General features: G+C 38.1%; 3 protein-coding genes across 6 annotated transcripts; 1 reads left to right on the top strand and 2 right to left on the bottom strand.

Moving 5' to 3' along the window:
* The first annotated feature begins 174 nt into the window (after positions 1-174).
* On the top strand, positions 175-4,511 carry LOC137939342 (uncharacterized). Its single transcript, XM_068784622.1, has 10 exons — positions 175-299; positions 1,007-1,052; positions 1,984-2,146; positions 2,256-2,331; positions 2,464-2,493; positions 3,158-3,236; positions 3,324-3,383; positions 3,646-3,767; positions 3,869-3,940; positions 4,017-4,511. Exons 1-10 carry the CDS (start codon positions 175-177, stop codon positions 4,117-4,119), a joined length of 876 nt encoding a protein of 291 aa, XP_068640723.1. The 3' UTR covers positions 4,120-4,511.
* LOC137938968 (uncharacterized) lies at positions 4,496-14,748 on the bottom strand. 2 transcript variants are annotated; one of them, XM_068784107.1, is made up of 8 exons: positions 14,381-14,746; positions 12,978-13,225; positions 12,043-12,302; positions 11,663-11,940; positions 11,197-11,563; positions 10,353-10,447; positions 5,746-5,940; positions 4,496-5,438 (listed from the first exon to the last, which is right to left on the bottom strand). In XM_068784107.1, exons 1-8 carry the CDS (start codon positions 14,567-14,569, stop codon positions 4,773-4,775), a joined length of 2,298 nt encoding a protein of 765 aa, XP_068640208.1. In that variant the 5' UTR covers positions 14,570-14,746; the 3' UTR covers positions 4,496-4,772. The 2 variants fall into 2 exon arrangements, with proteins under 2 accessions (XP_068640208.1, XP_068640207.1); XM_068784106.1 differs by having other exon boundaries at positions 11,663-12,302; positions 14,381-14,748.
* A 1,572-nt stretch (positions 14,749-16,320) lies between these two features.
* Positions 16,321-20,785, bottom strand: LOC137939006 (uncharacterized). Of its 3 annotated transcripts, XM_068784162.1 has the most exons (7): positions 20,220-20,785; positions 19,553-19,773; positions 19,176-19,416; positions 18,982-19,067; positions 18,474-18,565; positions 18,066-18,113; positions 17,163-17,239 (listed from the first exon to the last, which is right to left on the bottom strand). In XM_068784162.1, the coding sequence occupies exons 1-6, from the start codon at positions 20,307-20,309 to the stop codon at positions 18,094-18,096; spliced, it is 750 nt and encodes a 249-aa protein (XP_068640263.1). In that variant the 5' UTR covers positions 20,310-20,785; the 3' UTR covers positions 17,163-17,239; positions 18,066-18,093. The 3 variants fall into 3 exon arrangements, with proteins under 3 accessions (XP_068640261.1, XP_068640262.1, XP_068640263.1); XM_068784160.1 differs by lacking the exon at positions 18,066-18,113 and having other exon boundaries at positions 16,321-17,239; positions 20,220-20,784; XM_068784161.1 differs by lacking the exon at positions 18,066-18,113 and having other exon boundaries at positions 16,321-17,239; positions 19,553-19,737; positions 20,220-20,783.
* Between the last annotated feature and the right edge of the window lie 869 nt (positions 20,786-21,654).

Raw genomic sequence — 21,654 nt, 5'->3', positions numbered from 1 at the left:
TGCACGCAAAGCGAATTCAGATAAGAAAACCCCATGCAAAGTGAATACTGAAGTAACAGCAATTCCACGTAAAGCCATTCTCTTTTTAGTCATGTTATGTGTGTTCGATTGTTTGTTCCAAATAGTTCAATTTGCAGGCTATTTGATTTTCCACGGTCTTCGATAAGGGCTCCAATGACTGTAGAAAACGAGGACGAACGTGAGCTGAGCTCAATAGGCAACAGTTTGAGTCCCGATCGTCGATATCCCAGCCCATTAGCCCATGTTGTGATTGTCAGTAAGCGAGCCTCTGATGAATTGTAACACGTGGCACATAAGGAGTGATGGATCGTCGCAGTGCGGCAGTGCCGCCAGCAAACCTTAACTAACCATTACAAAATCCGATATGTTTTGGCTATCACTTGTTTCATTTTTCCATCATTGCCTCTATTAGCTTTTTGGTGTGAAACTCGTCAATGTGGAAGAGCAGGTTTCTATCCTTGTTACCGTGTATCGATGTTTTTGTTAGAAAATTGTAGGTTTCTATCTATGATTCTCGCTTTTCTTTCTTTCTCCATGACCCTTAATTGTTTTATGGTTTCTGTTGTGTGATGCTTTCTGCTGGATGTTAGTTGTTCTATGTTCATCCTTCATTCTCTTTATTACTTGGTTTCTTAATCTTTTCTTTGACTTCTTATTTAGTTTTGGCCTTTTAGTTTAATGAGAAAGTTTCTCTTTATTTTATGGCATATCGTCCCTCAGTTCCCTGTGATGGTTATCTATAAATGAATTGTTTTTACCCAAGTTTTTGCTCAGGCGGCTATTTACCTCATGTGTTTTTAAGCTGAAATTGTAATATTTGGTTTAAAACTTTTGGACATGAAATGGCAGTTTGAAGTTTCTAATTAACAAACCCTTTCTAACCTTTTTCACAAATGAATCTTCTTGGTACTTTTTATCTACTTCCTTCCTCTTTTTTTTATAGATGAATTTTTAAAAGTATTTCTACTCTGTTTTTGTTTTTCAGCCCTGTTGTTTCTGTTGCTCCTCGTCCCCCTTTTAGCTTGTCGTCTGTAAGTCTTCTTTTATGTCTTCTCCTCGTTACCCAAAGCTAGCAATCTCCAATCCATGGAACTAAGAATTTCTACAAGATCTGTTCAGTGATCATTTCTTTTACGTTACCCAAGGCCCCTGATATGAATCCGTCCGGGGCGCCTTCCATTATCTATTCCTCCCTGCCCAGCAGCTGTTAACTTTTAACTTTTTATTTTATTGTTTTATAAAGTTATCGGTTCGATTCATGGAATGTAGCTTATGCAATGTAACGTAATGTTTGAAACTAGAGAAATTTAAAATAGATACGAGCGAAGGGCTAAGAAATCCGAGCGAAGGGCTAAGAAATCCCTCTCGTAATCATCTGGGCCAAGAAAAATTCATTGTTACAATAAAGATGGCGCTTGCAGAATTGATGGCCGAAAAGAACAGACCGAATATTACATCCGTGCGGAAGCCACCGATTACTTTCTTCTGTTTATTTTATGGATCCTTTCATCCCCTGATTCCTGTCACCTTCATGCCACAAAAGTTGGTACTATGATGTTACTGCTACTTCAAGGCTTCGAAGACTGAAGACCAGTCGAGAGATAATGTGGTATTAGACTAACAGATACGATCACTACGGACATAAAAGAGCGAAACAAAGAGCCCAACTACCCAGGTGATGTGAAGGGGGGAGTACAGTGTTCGTGAAATTTGGAGGGACTGCCGCAGTTTTCTATTATCAGTTCGGTGGAACTTTATATGAGTTCAGGGAAAAGGAAGGAAGATGAATCGTCTCTACTGCTTAAAAAATTCCGCTCCCTTGCCGTCTTGGAATTCTAATTCTTATTTACGACTGTTTTCATCGTCGGATAGGGTAATGCTGTTTCATCATGGCCTTGGCAGCAATAACGACTTCCTTCACTTCCAATCTCCCTGAATCGGTACTAGCGTTTATGTTCGCAGCCGGAGAGAAAGAGAAGAAGAAGAAAAAGAGGAAGAAGCAACAGCAGTTTTTTCAGAAGCAATTCGCTCCGGAACCACCGCCCGTGGACGGAGGTTGCTGAAGGTCAGAGAGGAGAAGAGGAAGGGAATACGACCGCCATCACAATTACCCTGTCTGGGCTAAGTATTTTCATTGCCCCTAGCTGTCTTCCTTACCCCTTCTCTAAAGCATAAAGCTAGATGGTGTAGTCTCTTCGTACTTGTTCAACTTATTTCTTGGGTTTCTCTGAAAGAGTTCGGAAAAAAGGGCGGGGATTTCCGCAAGTCCAAGACTGGTTCCGTCCTCGTCTTTAAAGAAAGCTTCAGAGAGTAAGCCACAATCTCTACTTGTGTCAGCGTTTTCATATATTTATCTGATCTGATCTGATTCAGAAGCGAAGAACTTCCATTAGTTTCAATTTCTGTAGTCTCTTTTCTCAGAAAAAGAATAAATCTCTGCAGTCTCCTGGTGTGTTTGGTGGGCGCGGGCAGGTGAGGATATTTTTATGTTGGGAGCTGAGAACCATCGATGTATGGGATCTTGAATCACCATTGCTCAAAGATGGTGGAGATGTTTTTAACTCTGAACCTGTATCAGGTTATTTACACCGCAATAGACAAAATTGCAAAAAAACGGCATCCCTGCTCAGAGTACTTTGAGAACCCATTGCATCATTTTTGTAGGGATAATTATCTTTGAAATGAATCATCTTAATTCGTAAACCTTGTAAAATGAATATTCATAAATCCCTAGGCATGAAGGAAGAAGAAAATGGATAATAATCTCCCTGGAAAAGTTCACCTTACTGTTGTCCCGAGACTTTATGCTGGTCTGCTTTCATATCTTTGATCTTCATAGTGCTTTTACCTTGTGTTTTTATGATTTCCATTGGGTCTATGAGCATTTATTGCCGTGAGACTCTATCCTGGTCTTCTTTCATACGTTTGATCCCTACAGTGCTATCACCTTGTGTTTTTAGGACTTCCTTTGGATCTATGAGGTATCTGTCGTCCGAAGACCAGCTTTCGTCTTTATGGTGCTTTTGAGCTTGTGTTTTCCAGGTTTTCATTGGGTCTGTGAGGCAACTTTGCTGCCAAACTGATCGGGGTGTAAACCAGACCATCAGCTAGTTGACTCACTCACTGTCTCTTGCAGCTTTAATCCTTTTGACTCGTACATATGGTTTGAACATTATGGTGCTCCATCTGATCGTAAGGTTGACCTTATCGGTAGTGTAAGGATAGCCAATTATCCCATATTTTACTCTTTGGCTGGCAACAAGCACATTCACTGCTTATCTGAAATACACTTACTCTTTCAGGTTATCCAAGCATGGTATGTAATGGGACGCTTGGGTGCTTTTAATTCTTCAAACTTACAGGTTTGTATCATTCCTATTCGTGATTTTTTCTTTGACATAAAAAAATGATTGCAGAGTGATACGTGAAGGGTGAAGGGGCTTTTGGATTGTTTATATGGCTTAATTTTGTGATGTTCCTTTATCCCCTTTGTGAATTAAAATCTCTTTGCCTTATCTGCTCTTCTTTCCATTTTGACAAGTGTTGCATTTTTTGTTAGTGGTTTTATTTTGTCAAATAAGACTTGCTGTTGCAACTATTCTATACCTATTTCACTGGTTGCAGTTGGAAAATTCATCTATGGATCATAATCCAACATATGATGACGAGAAAGGTGCCAAAGTAATGCCTTCATCGTTTCATGATATCAGCGATGTAGAATTCCAGGACAACTGGGGTCGCATATGGTGAGAAGACTTGCTCTCTGAGTTTTTTTTCTGAACTGTGGTCATTCTTGTAACAGCTGTGTCAATTCACAACTTTTGTGAATCAATATGGATGTACTCAGGGTAGATCTTGGAACATGCGACTTCCTTGCTATGGATGTGCTGCTCAACTGCTTAACTGCATTGAATTCTGAGTAAAGACTCCTCTCTCTCTCTCTCTCTCTCTCTCTCTCTCTCTATGACATAATCTTTTGCTTACATGCTTGGCAGGTATCTGGGCATTCAGCAGGTGGTATTTGGCGGCCAATGCATGGGAGACTGGGAAGAAGGAACGGTAAACCCAGACTATGGTTACACGTACTTCAGGATCTGAAGGTGGACACTTCAATGTTTCTGTGGCATTTCTGAATCGGGTTAAGAATGTCTACTGTTGGTGCTGGTCAGACTCCCAGCTGCTTCAAGTTCGTTCCTGTAAAACTGATCTGCTACTAACAATACCACTGCTTACAGTGTCAGCCGGGTCAGGAAGTCTGAGAACTAGTTCGTGTTGATTGCAGCCCGCTTGTATGACCCGTTTGTTGTATACGTGGGAGTGGAGCTTACTGCATGCATTACTAAGAGCTGTGTTTGACCTGAGGACTATTCATTTATGTGGCAAGCATTCCCTTATGATCCTTTTATTCTGTATATTTTTCTTTCCACATTCATTTGAGGACATCTTATTGTATCTTACAATTAGTGTTTATGATTAAATTGAATAGTTGAACGGCCCCTATTACAAAATGAATTGTGTTGCCAGGATTTAATCCAACATATTGATGAGAAGCTGTTCAATGGGTTTCTTGTTCTATACAAAATACGTCACCAGTCCATCCATAACAGTGCAGTACTTCTCTAGGGGAACTTCATGCTTAACGATCACCATTTTTACCAAAGAAATTGCTTAACAATCAGCAATCACTATCCAAGACGGACAATGTGGCATCAGTTGAACACCAACGCCTCTTCGACTAGAAACTTTTGTATTTATGAAGATGTCTTAGCATTTTCTCGTATTTTCTCAACAATATTCCTGCTCTTTTCTTCTAAATGACGCCTCTTCTCTTCAAGTTTCTCACCCATCTTCTTCCCTAAATCCATCATCCTTGCCCTCCTCCCTAGTCTTTTTGGCTTTCCTTCGTCTGTATCTGAGAGGATCTGAACCCTACCTCCATTTCCACGTATTACAATGGGCCCCATTTCGTCCTCAGGTCCCGCCTGCTCACAGCTTTCCTGTCTTTGGTCAATCGCCAATAGTGGATCATTCAATTCTTCCATACCAATGTTGCTTTGGGTAATGGCATCATCATTATTAGAAATAACTGATGCTGATGTTGGCTGACCCGCCTGAGATGCGGAGGTAGATCCGGTACATGGTGCAAGTTTTAGCTTCTCAGATTCATCTTGCACTTCATTATTACCTGAATCATTTTTGCTTCCCAGAGTGCCAATACTACTAGCTGTGTCGACTGCACCTCCTCCAGCTTTCTGGCTGTTTAAAGCAGTATCTTGTCTGGTTGATTCTCCACCTTCTTGATGAATCCACAAGAATGGAGCCAACTTCTGGGGGATCCAATCATCCTTCTCAGCTAGCATCCAGGGGATGCATACAGTTTCACAATTAGGGAGAACCATTGTTTCACGGATTGCCGCCTGTGACAGGTCGAAAAAGGTATTACTCAAAATCCTGCAATACTATATTCAAGGCAGGTATTTTATCCTTTTGTAACTGCCTGTCAAAATGTATAACTATCAGTTAAAGGATGAGGACATGAAGGCTTCAGCACTCTCCTGTCAACTTTAACAAAATTATGTGTGAAGGGTTTCTACACTATAACTTGACAGACAAGACCATCAAAGAACCAAAAGTCATGATCAGGATACGTGTTCAGGAATCAAATCCTCATTGACCACTTACAAGAAAAAAATTAGATACTGCAAGAGCCTATTTGCAATATACCTTGAGTCTATTGCTGATGATCAATGCAATTTGAGCACTGGTAATTTTATGGTCTGCCACGGTAGAATCAATTACCCACTCTATGTCAGGCATTGTCGAGAACCCAAACCATAGTTGATCAGAGGGGGGTGGCTTAATATGCAACCGTAATGTTCCTCGTAGTGATGTAATCCTTATTGCCAAGGAAAGAGGTACCTTCAACAGATAAAATGAAACAATAAACAAATCTCCACTCTCAGCAAGTTCTTGAGGTTTGCTTCTGACATAAACTCAACAGAGAAGTGTGAGAGTAGACAAACAGAATAGAAATGGGCATGATCAAGCAAAACGAATCAAAGATGTAGTTGATTTGCAAAACACTTCCAATAATTCTTATTGGAATCCAGGGCTACCACTAGATTTTGATCCTAAAAGATGACTGCATCTCAGTTACTGGTCTGCTAAGAAGACATCAAAAAGTGGCTGTACCAAGTATAAGTGCATGGTGGAAGCATTAACAAAACAACAGAACTGTGAACTACTTTATAAAGATTGACTAGATGTATCATGTTAAATCTCCCTCACCACAAATAAAAACCATGATTGAACGAAAATAAAACTTCACTTTACTTTTACTCATGTATACTGTACAATTGTTTGGTGTGATTTTTCAGAGAAAAGGAGTATGGATTCAAGTCTTAATTGCACCCAGTTTTTAGTTTAACCATCAAATTTAAGTTCAATGATTTAAAACTAAATTTTGTTTATTCTGCATTTATTTATTATCCTCCAGCAAAGATGGCTGATGTTTATTCTAGCTTTTTTTTTTTTTCACTTTTTAGTGATAAAATGGAAGTGAAGATATTAGGAAGAAAAAGTTGACTGCAACCAAGGTTAGCTGGACTTAAGTCCAGCCATCTTTCCCTCATGCTTTTTAAATGTATTTAGAGTAACTCTGGTTCTAGCTCTCAGAATGATGTCTTGGCTCAGTAAGTGTTTATGTTCTAGCTCTCTTGAGTTCTCCTTGGATTTAGCCGATGTCATTGGTTAAGTCCTTGCACTGCCGAGGGGAAGATGCAGACCTTGTAACTCGATTTCAGTTCTTGATTATAGTAGAAGAGTATTATCATTCTGCTAGCAATTAGACATATTACCTTCTTTTGAAAAGTCCTTTCAGTACCTCTCGGATCCAGCAGCACTCAGTTCAACTTATTATTAGCAGTCTATTACTCGGATTGAGCTTATTGTTTGGTGCACAACCTATGGTTACTTGTTTGTCAAGGATGGACTCACTGCAAGTTATCTTATGTGTCCTTATTACTCTTAAGGACTTTCACTATTTACCGGTTATCCGTATATTTGGTATGTTTTATTTGGGTGTTGGCTCATTTCCACTACTACTATTGTGTCTCTTTGATTGAGACATTATTTCTGAAGAAGAACTCCTCGGTTGTTTGCCTTGGGTTCATTATTTGCTGACTTTTGTTGGCATTGGTTCGTTTGATGCGGAATTTGAATTTCTTAGAAAAATAAAGCACATGGTGGCATCAAAATCTTATCTTCCCCTTTACCCATTACCCATTGTTATTTGGCAGCCTTTCTCCTACCATCCTTTATTTGACTCTCACTTACCTTATTGGCCAATCCTGTTGGAGCATTGCTTTGGTTGGTCCCTTTTATTTATACGGGTGTTTTAAGTCTATTGAGACTTTTTATTGGTACTTGTGGTCTTTTATCGTTGTCTTGTGAATGACAGGCATTACCCACTTTAGTGATTATTATAATTATATTTGTTCGAAATCCTTTGAGGTTGGTTTCGACTTATGTTTTATCACATATTTCCACCATTTGAGAGTTTGAACTTGGTGTCGTACTTATCCTTGGGACACCATGATGGAGGAGCTTATTACTACATCTATGTTATTTGGTTCAAGCTAGGATCATTGCCATTACCTCCCAGCTTGAGGAGGAGTGTCGGAATATATGATGTAATTAGGATGGCATCGATGTAATTAGTTTACGTTTTCTGTCTCTTATTCACTCTTATTAGGGTGAAGGGTATAATTGTAATATTGATACTTTTGATACCTATAAATATGACTTATGGGGGAGGGTTTGATAAAAGTCCAAAACTCTAATTTCCTATCCTCTCTTTGGACGTGTACCATATTTCTATCCTCTTTCTCTTATTTCTTCTTCTTTCTTCCTCCTTTTTTTTTTTAAAGTTATCATAGAATCCTGGAAATCACATGGTATCAGAGCTATGATTTTCAGGATTCAAATTATCTTTACCTTCTGGATTATGCATTATGCAGGCGATGTTATTTTGATGAAATCTGAGGGAGTTTTATTCTGAGAAGGATCATCTTCTTTTTTTGTTTACTGTTGCTCGGTGAATCAGTGTTTTTACTGTTGCTCTCGGTGATTGATTCTGAGAGCTCAATCTGTTGTTCGGGGAAGAAGATGATTGTTGGTTGCCGAATTAAAATTTTTTCCTCTATTTGTTGTTTCGTCGACAATCAAGCGTCTCTGCCGGTGGTTTATTTCCCGATGTGTTGAGCTGGTTCATCACTGCTGCTGTTGTCCGATTTCCATACTCACTGCTGGCATCGTCTTCAATCTTGCCAAAATTATTTTGATTAAGCCACTGGATACTGTTGGAACCGAGTCGTGGGTTCTCTACTTCGTTTGCCTGGTTCGTCATATTTTCAGCATCGTGAGATTTTTTCTCCACTGCTGTTGTCGATTGCTTGCCGAGTATCTTTGTCAAGGTTTTGTTTCTGCTGAGATTACGTTCTGCCGTGGTTCGTCGCTGTTTCACTCTATTCGGAAGCGGGGACGACGACTGCCTTATTTTTGCCTCTGGCGGGAAGAAAGTCCTACTATTATGCTCTGTTCGGCGCCGCAGGGAAGAAGAAGATAACTGTTACAAAATTAATGTTTCCCTAAGTTAGGAAACTAGGTTTAATCGAGCGACGATTTTGACCGCAACCCGGACCGGGCCGAATTAACTGAGCCGTTGCCTCTCTTGCATGCTGTCTTCCACTTCTATTTCCAGCAACTTTCTTTAAATTGAATGAGATTTCTTGCAATGATTCTGACATATATTTACAGCAGACGTTATCTTCTCTGCTCGATAAGTCTTCTCGGTCTACCTCTCTTTCGTTTCTCTTGTACCAGATTTACAGGCCAACCATGAAGTAATCGAAAAGAGAGAAGAGATTTGAAACAGTTTGATTATTTGATCAGCTGATTTTTGGGTTCTAGAATCCAGAACTTTACCTGGACATATGCTGTTGTCTTTTTTATCTTCCATAATTACAGAGCTTGTTCTCTTCCCTTGTTTTCTCTTGAGACGTAAGTGAAGCAGCAGAAGCTGGTTTCTTCTCGGTTATTTTCCACTGGTTTGCTGTAGCCATTAAGCAATAGAGTAAGAGAGTTTCAATTTAAATTCTCTTAGCAGCAGAAATTCAGAATCTGTCATCTGCTTTGATAAGAGAAGCAGTTGCTGCCCTAGAATTCCAGCACGTTGAAGATGACTGTGCACGTTTCTGAAACTCCTCTAACACTTGGTGCTTTCATTGATGACTGTTGGTTTAATTGAAATATACACTTGGTGCTGAGATATATTTGGTGGTGTTGCTGCTCTTGATGTTTTTATCTAACTGGTGAATTAGCATGAGTTTTTAATTCCAGCATGATGAAGATGATATGAATCCATCTACGTGCCTCTGTTGTTCTACTGCCTACTATGTGTGTCCAATGGAGACTCCATCACGTTGTTGATTATTCAGCAAAGTATCAACAGTTGGAACTAATTACTTGTGGTTTATTTTATCTAGCTGGTGAATCTGCAACAGGTCACGTTGCTAATCATGAATTGAATATGTTATGGCATACCTTGCTAATACTTAACGTTATCAATATCTTTGGTGTCTCTAATCATGAATTGAATACGTTATGGGCCTGTCTTGCTATAGTCCAGTGTATTTCTTTGCAGCAGAAATTTCTTTGAAATTTGGTCTTCGGTTATCTCAAGCAGCTATTAATTTCTCTTGTCATATCATGGGCTGCTAATTGATTGAATTAATATGGCTAGTCATTTTTGAATTAATATGGCTAGTCATTTTGGAATGGGTCTTGGACCAAACTTAACATGGTATCAGAACAAGTATTCATATGTGGGCCTACACCTAAACTATTCACTTGTAGAGCCACAAAAGAGGGTTTATACCTAAACTATTCACTTGTAGAGCCACAAAAGAGGGCCTGCACCTAAAACTATCCACTTGTAGAGCCACAAAAGAGGGCCTACACCTAAACTGTCCACTTGTAGAGTCACAAAAAGAGAGCCTACACATAAATTATCCACTTGTAAAACCACAAAAGAGGGCTTACACGTGAGGGGGAGTGTTAAGGAATAGTCCCACATGGATTAGTGAGTACAAAGATCTTGAGTTTATTAGTAGAGAAAGAGGTTTCCTAAGTTGGCTAGTCATTTTGGGATGGACCTTGGACCCAACTTTATATTTCTGACAATACTGATTGTATGAAAACAAAGCCAAGCTGAATAATATTCAGTGAAACACAAGTGAACGATATATAAATAAAAAAAGACTAATGCTAACCTGTGAAACTTGATCAGCCAAAGAACTAAGAATGGATTTCCACCTTGATGCATATATGGACTTCCAACTAGCACTCTTTAAATTTGACATGTTATCTACAAGAATGAGGTTTAAAATTCAGCATCAACAATCATTAAATACCTTTTGCAAGTTCAACTTAGAGATATATTGAAACTCCAACGTGCAGGTCACAGACAGAAAAAATAAATATACAAAGAAACAATTTCAAAAAAGGACAATAAAAGGCTTGTCTCATCCTAAAGGAATTCGAAGAAGAGCAAAAACAGAAATGCACCAAGTTAGAAAGACACTGAGTTACAAGTACCTAGATATCATCAGATCCTACAGTAAGAATCTCTAAAAAGTCCTAAAAGTCCTCCAATGATTCTTCTCAGAGGTTCATAGCTCACTTAAAGTTGTGATCAAGGTTTCAAAGAAACTGATAACCCTGATGTATATATATGCCCAGCTCATAAAGGCGGACAATATTCATCCATTCTCCTGTTCCTATTGCCACAGTCCAGAAACCTAAGCTTCAGGCTGCTTGTAAAGCTCGATTTCGAGCAAGCTGTAGCAGCCATTTATCCACAAGAATGCCAATTTCAGACATTGGGGTTACAACTCAAAATAGTTAAAAAAAAATTAAGTTGAAACTAAAACCGTGAGCTTCGTTCTGCACTAATTTGAAAATAGCAGCACAAAGACAAGGTGAATCCAACAAGTAAAATGAGTAACAAATCAAATAGGCAAACAGTTCTATCTAAATTCATTTCTCAAATTTTGATAAAAATCATATATTGACAATGATTATTTCTTAAAGTAATTCAGACACATCTAAACTTACCCGGTTTTACACTAGCGCCATTATTTTTATCTACATTATCAGCTGTAACTGTTGAAAGCTTTAACTGCTCCCCATAATATTCGAAACCCTCAAGGAGATCTGAGGTTGCATCTCCTGCAGATGTGGGGTCCGTGCTTGTTTGCTCTATACCTTTTTGAAACTCAGGCTCACAAACCTCAAGATGAGTTTCAACATCCAATACAGCACCACCAGAATATTCAATGTCAATTTCCATAACCCATACCTCATTTATAGCCATGGGAAGAACCCTCATGTTACGAAAATAAGGTGGAAGATTGCCCATGTCGAAGCCAGTACACGAAATTGCACCAATAAAACTAGGGATCCGCATATTAAACAGAGCTCTCTGTTGATATAGCATAAAACAAGTAAACAATTAAAGATAATACCCACAGACATCAGGCAACTGAGAAATGTACAAAAACACATTTGGGAAGTGAACAACCTGAATACGAGATTTTATGGAAAAGTTAATCTCTGAGCTTCTTTTGGCATCGAAAAATAGCCTTGACAACAAAAGATTCCAGCAAAGGATACCTTCATCGCATCCTGATTTATCATCAGACTCTCCTTCAGAAATAACAGTAACCTGATGGTGGCTACCTATACGACTGATGGTTGATGGCATGGCTTCTTCTGGTATAGAGTCAGAAACTCTATCAAGTGGAACTGTTGCAGGCTTAGAAGCAAACTTTTTGCAACTTGTTTTTCTCTCTGAAGGGTCTGTCCTGCATTCAGTACCACTCTTAGAAGTTTTCTTTGCAAGCTTCTTGAGGAAAAGGCGAACTTTTGAAGAAGATCCATCCATCACCTTATTGTCTCTACCTGCAGCTCTACTTAACCCTCTAGCTAGAGGCTTCATAAAGAAAGGATATTCAGCTGTTAAGGATGACACATAGCAGTGAAACTCTTCAACTAATTTGCTATACCAGCTTCTTCGTTGCATATCTACGGATGAAGCAAGACGAAGGACTTTACACCACGATTCTTTCTCCGAAGAAGTTTCAAGGTATATGTAACAAGTATTACTTCCATTATATATTACTGATCTCTTGTTTTCAACTCGTATTGGGTATCTTTTTGACCTAAAAGAATGCCAGAAAACAACATCAGGTCACCAGCATAATTATGCAAATAAATAAAACTTTTGGTACATCCTGCTTTCTATTAAAATGCAGAGGAAATTAAACTAGACAATGCTTTAATGAAAGAGAGGAAGCCCAATAATGGAAACTCGCTAATGTTCCTAGCAATGTTTTTTAAATAGTGATATTCCCTGCAGTTGCTGAAGCACTGTCTTCAGAATCTGCTGCCCCGTGCAAATGACAACAGCTATATTCTGATGAGGAAGAAAATATTTATTAATCTCCTTCAATATACTAGCATGGAAGGTCTTTTTCCATCAAAATGCTAGATAAATATTTTAGAGAACACAAACATATCGTTATTACGCAGACATTAATCAACTATTTATACTTTCAAATTGAACAGTAAGGCCTGTTTCTTGAAGGCGCCATCTGAAAAAAATTACAAAAAAAAAACTTCCTTTAAGAGGAAAATTTAATAACAAATAAATTACAGATAAAAAAAGAGCCTGATAAATTCATGTCCGTACTAACAGGAAAAAAGAAAACCTAGAGAACTGAGTAAGAATAGTATATTCAAGTTTTCCCCTGGGTGTTTGGCAATGACAAAGAATATCAATTATGTGCATAACATGTTGGATGACAAATAACTGTAAATAATTCTATGCAGCTTACCACTTCCTTGAGGATAGAATTGAGGCAGAAACTGCTTCTATAGTGCAACCTGGAAGATGGATAATTGATTCAGATCCATCAAAATTAACCAAAATAAGTGAATCACCTTCAATCTTTCCAATTTTCTTCACGGGATAAACCTCCACAAGTTCCTTGTTGCTCTTTTGCTCCTTAGACACTTTTTTTGGTGCTCCTCCATCAAGAGTAACTTTTGGAACTTTCTCTGGCTCTAATACCCATACTACACCCTAAAAATCACAGGAAAAAATCGGCTAAAGAAAAACAGAGATTACCTATTATATATGAATTGCAAAAGCGCAGACAGGTCTGCCTGGAGTAGATATTTCTTAGAATAAAGATATACTAGTGGAACAAGTTCACAGAAACTCCAATTGTGAAATTGATATGAAAGGAAGATCAATCCATCATTTTCATTGATGGAAAACAAGAGCACAGCCTGCATTATTGGATAATGCCTCTTTGTCAAGTTACAGAAATGTCCCTATTCTTTAATAAGATCAGCTTATTTCCTTAGATACAGGAAAAGTAGATACTAAAGAATTCTTTCCTTTTTTTCTTTTTTTTCTTTATATTGAATTTATTTACATTTGATGACACCAAGACAATCAAATACACCATGTAAGAAAACAGAATAATAAAGCTAAATATATATCAGAAAAGATTAACTGTTTATATAGCTAATGTAAAGCTATGCTACACTTATCAATGATGAAAGTGTGGTTCAACCGATGAGCTAGTAATCCAATAAATCTTCAATGAATACGACAGTGAAGTGAAGAATATATGAAACTTGTGAACTTCTGATCTTTTAATTTCAAGCTTCCAGAGAACTTAGTGTTTGTTATTATTTTTACTGGTTGAGGCTGTAAAAACCAGAAGATTTGACCCCACCCCTACAAAACAGTGTAGGAGCATGGATGGTTATACCTCTGAAATGCGTAGAGATTAAACACATTGAAAGCGATTAAACGGTTCAATCACTCCTGCTGCCATCACCTTGGCAAGGTCCGAATTTCAGACAAGTATGGCTGACTGTATTTTGACAAGAAAATTGGCCTTGATAAGTTTTTTGTAGTCGTAGTTCTTTCTTCGTTCTAAATAGATTTATTTTACTATCATGTAAAAAAACAAAATTCATACAAACTCATCCTAAACTCTGGAATCTGTTCTCTAAAGAGTACTGTTCAGTGTATTATCTTTCCAGATACTTTAACTAAATATTAATATTCAGTAATCAGCATGAGAAACTGCAGAAATCACAGGGTAGAAGTGTAGAAGTAAGCATCCGAAAGCAACTTGTGAAAACAAAAAAATGACCTTAATGCAAACACCACAACAATGCGGGGCGACAAAATGTGCAAGCAATTATTTCCCAAACAGACCTGCTTATTAAATCCAAAGGCGAGGAGGCGCTCGTTGTCGAGGGAATGATCAATATCTGCCTGCGGAGGTAGGTCATTTTTCTTCCTCCTACTGAGCCGCTGAAGAACGACAAGGAGGACTACCACCTCCGCTGCAAGAACAAACAAGGCCCCCAGAAAAAATCCCACGAAGAGAAAAATAGGAATCATTGTGTAAAACGATGAACAGAAGAGTGATTCAAATATGACAGAGATAGATCGCGAGGAGAAGCAAGGGCTCCGAATTAGGGAATACGAGCATCATTGGATTTGAAGAATGGAAATTAAATGAATGGATTCTAGGAACTAAAGCATCAGAGAACAGAATTAGAATGCGAATGAGTAGAAGACGTACTGCGAAAGATATGGGAAAAGGTAGGAAGACGACAGAAGGGTAGTCGTGGTCAGGTAACCGGGGAACCAGTAACTGTAACATTATTTATTTACCTTTAAAAAAGGTCAAATTTGCAGTGAACTCCTGGATGGCAGAAGTAGAAGCAAGGCATTGATGCTGGTCATCTTTATTATTTAACTCGTTCCTTTTGACGAGGTTGCAGAGAAGATGGTGAAGAAAGCCCAAAACTCGGAGACGGGAGATTCTTGTATCCCGCAGCTAAATCAAATTGTAAGAAGCATGTTTGATGACAGAATTTTGGGATTGGACTAGGAAAGCAGGTTGTTCGACGGAACAGAACAATTGTGTATGGAAAAGAGAGATGAGGATCACCTTAGGAAACGAATTCCCTAAGCCCCTACATAGAAATTTATATCCGAAAAAAACTAAAAATATGTTTTTTCTATAATATGTACTTCTAAGAAACCTTCGGGTGAAATCTTATTAGACTATGTTAATGCCTTTTTTTCAAAAAACACTGGAAAGATATTTCTAATTAAAATATGTTTAGTGTCTCATATTTCATGAATATATTTTTTTAGATGAAAATTCTTAACAGAAAAATCCAAAAAAAATAAAATAATTACTCAAGTAAAAGTTTCTAGCTAAGATCGGTAGAAAAACCATATAGACAAATTTTGAATAAGTATTTGATAATTAATGTTATAATAATTTCAGCACAAAGTAAATTTTCATGGTAATTTTTTATTTGATATTTTATTTTACTAAAAATTATCAAATAATTATAGTAATGTATAAGATTGATTATTAATTTTAATTTATTTCCCTAAAAAAACAGGTCCATTTATTTTTTCTTGAAAATTTCTAAAAAAATTCATGTAATTTCTTAGTAAGACACTAATAGGATTTTATTTGAAAGTTTATTGGAAATGTGTATCTTAAGAAATATATTTTTAGTTTTTCCTGAGATATAAATTTCCAACCACGGGCCCTAACAAGGCCTAAGGGTAAAAATATTTTTGTTACTAAAGGTGACTTGAAATTCGTTAATGTCCAAGGAAAGTTGAGGATGAAAATGAAACCTATAAACTCACATTCCCTTATTCTTATAAAAAAACAAGAGAAAGTGAAATTCTAGGGTTAGTCCAAGGAAAGTTGAGGATGTCAACTTAAATTGATGAAAAAATAGTCATCAAAATATTTGTATGTCTCCCGATGGAATTTAATATTTTTAACAGAATTAAGGTGATAATATCATAATATATTTAATTATATAAAAATAAATTATATTTTTAAATTTTTTATATGACAATAATGAAAATATATATCATTGTTTTAAACCAATAATATGAAATGGTAGATCATAGCATGCTATCAAAGTTTTATATCACATGCATTACAAAACAGGGATTGATTGGGAGTGAACAAAGACCGGGTCAGTCAGAGACAATTATTTCAAGGTCAAATTCGGCTTTTCAAAAACAGGACTTCAACCCCACCCGTCCTCACCCACCCCTAAAGCAACACAGATGACAAGCATCGCGACCTTGAAAGCTGACATCCTGATCATTCACTCGCCCGCGCATAAATAGGGGCCGCCCAGGAGCACGCATAGCTCTCTTGTGATATCATAAAGACTCCAGATTCCTTGAGCAGGACCACAGAATCTTTTAGTGTTGAAGGGCAATAGAAAGCAGGAAAGACAGCCAAGAAGAGCCAAGCCTGAGAACAATTCTGGTCATCTCACAACATATGGAAATTCACCAGTCATTGTAGCCCCTATGACAGAATTCGCAAGTCTATTCCTTCTTGATATAATATCAACAGTTAAAACTTTCGATTGAAACTAAGCGCGCATGGGTCATGCACTCATTTCAATTTTACAAAATAGATACCTGAAATGGAACAGATTGTCTGAGTAACTAAATTTAAAACCCAAATCAAACGAAATTTGCAGGGTGAAAGGAAACACTTATGCTGTCTCTCCTTGTCCCCCCTCTCTACGCAACATATATATGCTTCCGGATCAGTCACTCTGGTAGAACGGCCTCGGTAAAATCATCCTTGTCTCCAGTTTCTATAAGCTGTATCCTACGAAGGATAGCACTAGACTCCTGGGTTAGGGGGCTTACATCAATGATTGCATCCTACCCCTCTTGGCAAGACTCACGAGCACTGACAAGCAATGACAGGTTTACTATCATCTTTTTACACTGAATGAGAACTGAAGTAGTTAAAATCATGGTGTTCGACTCTGAGTTGTTTCAACCAAGAATCTGCAGCACTGAAGAGAGACATGAGTCTCTCTTGATCACCGGCCTCTGAATTTATCCAAACACTTCCTTGCATCTTGTAAGTGGCCAGCCCAAATGGTGGAAGAGGTATCCTGCTACACTCCCCAACACATTTTGCTTTTAGCCCACCTTCATAAGCATAACCAGCTTCCCCAGCATTTCCACAGCTCTTGAACTCATCCACTGTATTATCTGTACAGACAAAGTCACCATAAGATACATTTTTCAAGGTGCCACCAACAATATGGAGCATGCTTCCTAACACAGCTATTGGGTGGGCGGGCTAGTTCATTATAAGGAAAGTTACAAATAGAGGATGCATTTGGAACAACGAGGACTCTATGAAAGGAAAAATGCATAACAAAACATAACTGTTGATGAAATAAGAACATCACCATAAGAAATCATATCAGCTGATGAAATAAAAATATCACCATCTACTCTATTTGTATCCTCAATAACTTACATAAATGGTGAAAAAGAAAATGGAAAAACTTTCCTAGTACAAGATTCTCAGCTAATACAAGGTTTTTACTCCATAGAAGAAAATTTAGAAGATGGCTGCAGAGTGAAATATAAGATTTATACCAGAGTCCACTGTCAGAATTAGAAGTATTGGTTTCATTGGGGAAAGATACATGTTGGTCCACATGGTTCTATACATCAGTCCCTCTTTAGTTAATAAGTTTCATTACAGCTGAAGCATGGAAGAAAAAGGAGCAAAAGAAATAGAATCTCCCATGATGCTACAACCAGCTTTCTGTGTTACAGTGACACTAGAAATCTCAGAATTTGACCCAAAATGAAGAAATAAAACCTAAATAAAAAAAAGTACATAAAACCAACATTATGAAACTCTTCCCACCAATCCAACACCTATGAGAGTAAAGATGAACCACAAACTAGAGACCATGAAATTCAGCACATTTGGTCAATCCTCTTTTGCTAAAATTGGTCTTGGCAATGAATTTTAAAATTCACAGAAATCTCAAAAAGTACATAAAAAAGAGATTTATACCGGAATTTATAGAAGTACTCGTAACATACTATTGTACATTAACATCCCCTGCTAGAAAAAAGTATGAAAATAAGTATGAGTAGAGCATAATTTCAACTGACACTTAATATGAAGTCCAAATTCTTCCACCACAGCAGTTAACCAGGCAATTCTAAAGCAGAACCACCTAGGTGAACCACAATAATATCATAGTCACAAAGGCATGTGCAAAAGCCAAAGTAGATAACTAAGATATGGTCTTCATCTTGTGTTATATTAAGAAGATATGCAAATAAAACTGATAACACAATTCAATACACTTCTGTCTGAGTTAGCATTTCATTTTTCTAAGAAAAGAATTCAATTATTCTTCAAAGAAAGTTAGGAGAGCAAACGTAGAGGGCATTACAAGTACAGTATACAACATACCCTGAAAAGATGAGGAAAGAGTATGGTAAGTTAGGAAGGAAGCAGCCAAGCTCTTTACATTTCTCCCAGTAGGAATATGGTAAATTGGATACCTAGGACAGAACAAAAGCATATAAATTACACAATCATAGTAAAAAAGATACAGCCATCCATTTCAGGTATGAGAAAACCACAAAATAGGAGCTAAGAAACAGTTTCGTTAAGTACTTCCAAGTATTACTTTCAATGTTTCATAAAAAAACACCGGTATTCAAAAGTTAACTGCAAATATAAGAGAGGGGACTTAATTCTGATTACCCTTTATAGATCTAAATTTTATAAGAGAAACTGATACATAGGTGTGAGCATAACCCAAGAAAACGTAGTAGTAATGATATGAATTTACATGAACAGAATACAAATGATTATGACCCTCCACTTCCAGAACGAGGATAATGCAGTGCCTCAGAATGAAAAGGAAAATGAAGTCAACCAAAAGACAAACGTCGCAGAAAAGAACAGAACATACCAGGCAACAGCCAACCAGCTAGCAGGTGACAGATCAATACTCCTAAGCGTTGTCAAGCCCGGATACGTTATAGATAATTCATTGACCTGCGTCAATCAACAAGTTGCAAAATTAGAAAAGAAAAAAAAAAGCTGTTAGAAAAATGTATGCTAAAGTTTAGATAAAATAAGAAAGCTTAGACAAGAATAGTGTACCTTGTCCATTAGTGGTATTCTTCCATATGGGGAGCATCTCTCAAAGTACTGACAATACAGGTAGCCAAGGCGATCCCTCGTCGGCCACAATCCCTCCGGCTCAAAGCTCGAATCATCTGATGCAGCATCCCATCCCCTGCTTGAGTTATTGCTAAGAGATCTTGATAACTTGTCGCTCTCACTGTCATCACTCCATGAATCAGACTCAAATTCGGGAACCTCGATTTCATCTTTCGAATTCCTGGTAACCAGTATTTGAGGGGCAAGCAATGTTAAAAAGGAGCAAACAGTTGCCATTTATATCAATTGCGTAAATTGAACCTTAAAAGAACCGTGAGCGGAATGCATAGGACGAATGATTATTAACTAAAAATTACCTCAAATTTGTCAAGGATTTGTTTGTATAGATTTGAAGGGCGGAGAGGTAAGGCACATAGTATTGGACGACAGTGTCGTTATTGGCGCAAACAATAGGAGTTCCGGCACCATAAGCGCTCCATTCGTCATAGCACCCCCAAAGATCTCCTAGAGTGAAGTACTCAATTATCTCTTTGTTGAAAGCCTGACATTGTAGGTTGTTCAGATATGGAACACTAGTCTGTTTACGAGAAAGAAAAAAGAAAAATACTACTTTTTTGTAAGTTCAACACATACAACCAAAATTAGAAGAGGGGAAATGGAAGAATTTGAAAAAGGTTATTGAATTCAAAATATTGAACCAGATAAAGTAATAAAGGAACACAATACTGCTGTTTTTTACTGAATAAGAGACGATTTCGAAGAAAGAGCCTTATGATGGGACAATCAAATCACAGGGATTTCAAGAAAGAACAAAAAGAAACATCTGGTAAATTAATAAAAAAAAGAGAGATAAATCATATCCTCAAAACGAAGCCAAGTTTTCGCAAAAGCAACAAAATTTTCAACGGAAGGAAACATAAGTTGCAAACAGAATCTTGAGAGCAGCTTGGAGAAAAACAAAACTCGATGTGCAAAAACTGGTTAAACGAAAAGGAGAAATGATATGAAGGAATGCAAAAGCACCTTGGGAAGCGCCTGAGAAGGGACGGTGGGGGTTACGCAGTCGAGGAAATACTCAAGATTGGAACGTCGCCGAGTCCTTAAGGAAACCATGATCGCGTGTCTTTCTGGCTAAGAGAAACAGAACAAAGGATCAGAATTTACTGCTCGACTATCAAGGAGTACCAGTGGATAAGAAGAGCTGACAGAAAGGGCAAGTGGCGAACGCAAATTTGTCAAGATTCTATATGGCAGATTAAGGTGGAGACTGACTATTCTAGAAAATCTATCTGACCTTACCAAAAGTCATCATCACTTTACCAAAAGGACACAATATTTGAAGCTAAAATCTCGATTTAATGAAAAGGAATGAAGTATAATTAAATGCGAGATTTATTATACAGGAGAAAACACGAAGAAAAAGACTGGTGTTTTTTTTCTTCTTCTCCTCTCCTGCGAAAGAGGAAAGGGACCGGAAGCTGAAGGAGACGTTTGTTGTTTTATGATTAAATTAGAAGAGGAATTGGTGCGTGGACGAGCTGGGACATCGTCGTGGTTGCCGTCGCCGGTGCCCATCGAAAAGCCATTAACAAAAAAAAAAAAAAACTGATCGGAACAAAAGGAGGAGAACAGACGAGGGTGTGAAACGTCGTACGAAACCTCTTTAAGGATTCGAACGGGTTTGATTTCGTTATCGGCAGTGGACCAGTGGAGACGCAGGAGAGAGGAAAAAACATAAAAATGTGGGCCCATGGTGTGGAGCGGGCCAGGCCCAAGGGAAAGACCCGCTTGCTTCCCGGACTTTGAGCGTGTGTGATGAATGCAATTGCAGGGTCTGCGTTACCTCCCGCCTCCTCTCAATTTCGACTTATTTGTTTTCCCTCTCTTGCATCCGCGCCTGGGTCCGGGGATGGGTCAACTCGGACCGAGGTTCACCAGGCGTCGAGACCAAGCAATTAAGCAGGCACGATCACGTTTTGGCGTGTTAGATTGGAATGTGATGACTTCTTGACCGTAGAACGACTAAACAAGTAGAGTTTTTCGTGTTTTGATCTTTTTGATTGAATGAATGGAAACCAAGTTGAAGTTGAATTGGTGAAGAGATTATAACCTCACTTTGGAGGACCTTTCAAGTGCTTGCGTCGCGCCTATTTGGAAGGAGTAGGAGTGTGGGTGTAGGACCTACCATATCCATTTCGAAGCGCTGAGGATGTGCGAAAATACAAATCTTTTTTATCCCAAGAAAGTTTAAAGCTGGAAAAGGTTTTAGGATAATGGAACCGTTTCAAAGCACTAAGCTCTAGTTCTGTCTCCTACAGTCTATATATCTTTGATGAGCTTCACGCTTGGGGCGGGTGGCCTAAACGTCTAAACCAGACACTACCACCACTTCCGTGATGGATGGTAATGGTATGCCGTCTGAGAGAGGTTTGACAATGAAAATAGCCTCATCTGTCTC

The sequence above is a fragment of the Aristolochia californica genome, unplaced genomic scaffold (assembly GCF_029961685.1).
Source record: "Aristolochia californica isolate CCGP_79_NKW_82.1479 unplaced genomic scaffold, dmAriCali1.0.hap1 SCAF_8, whole genome shotgun sequence".
In the NCBI taxonomy this organism is placed as follows: domain Eukaryota; kingdom Viridiplantae; phylum Streptophyta; class Magnoliopsida; order Piperales; family Aristolochiaceae; genus Aristolochia; species Aristolochia californica.
This window is presented reverse-complemented; position numbering and strand designations above follow the sequence as displayed.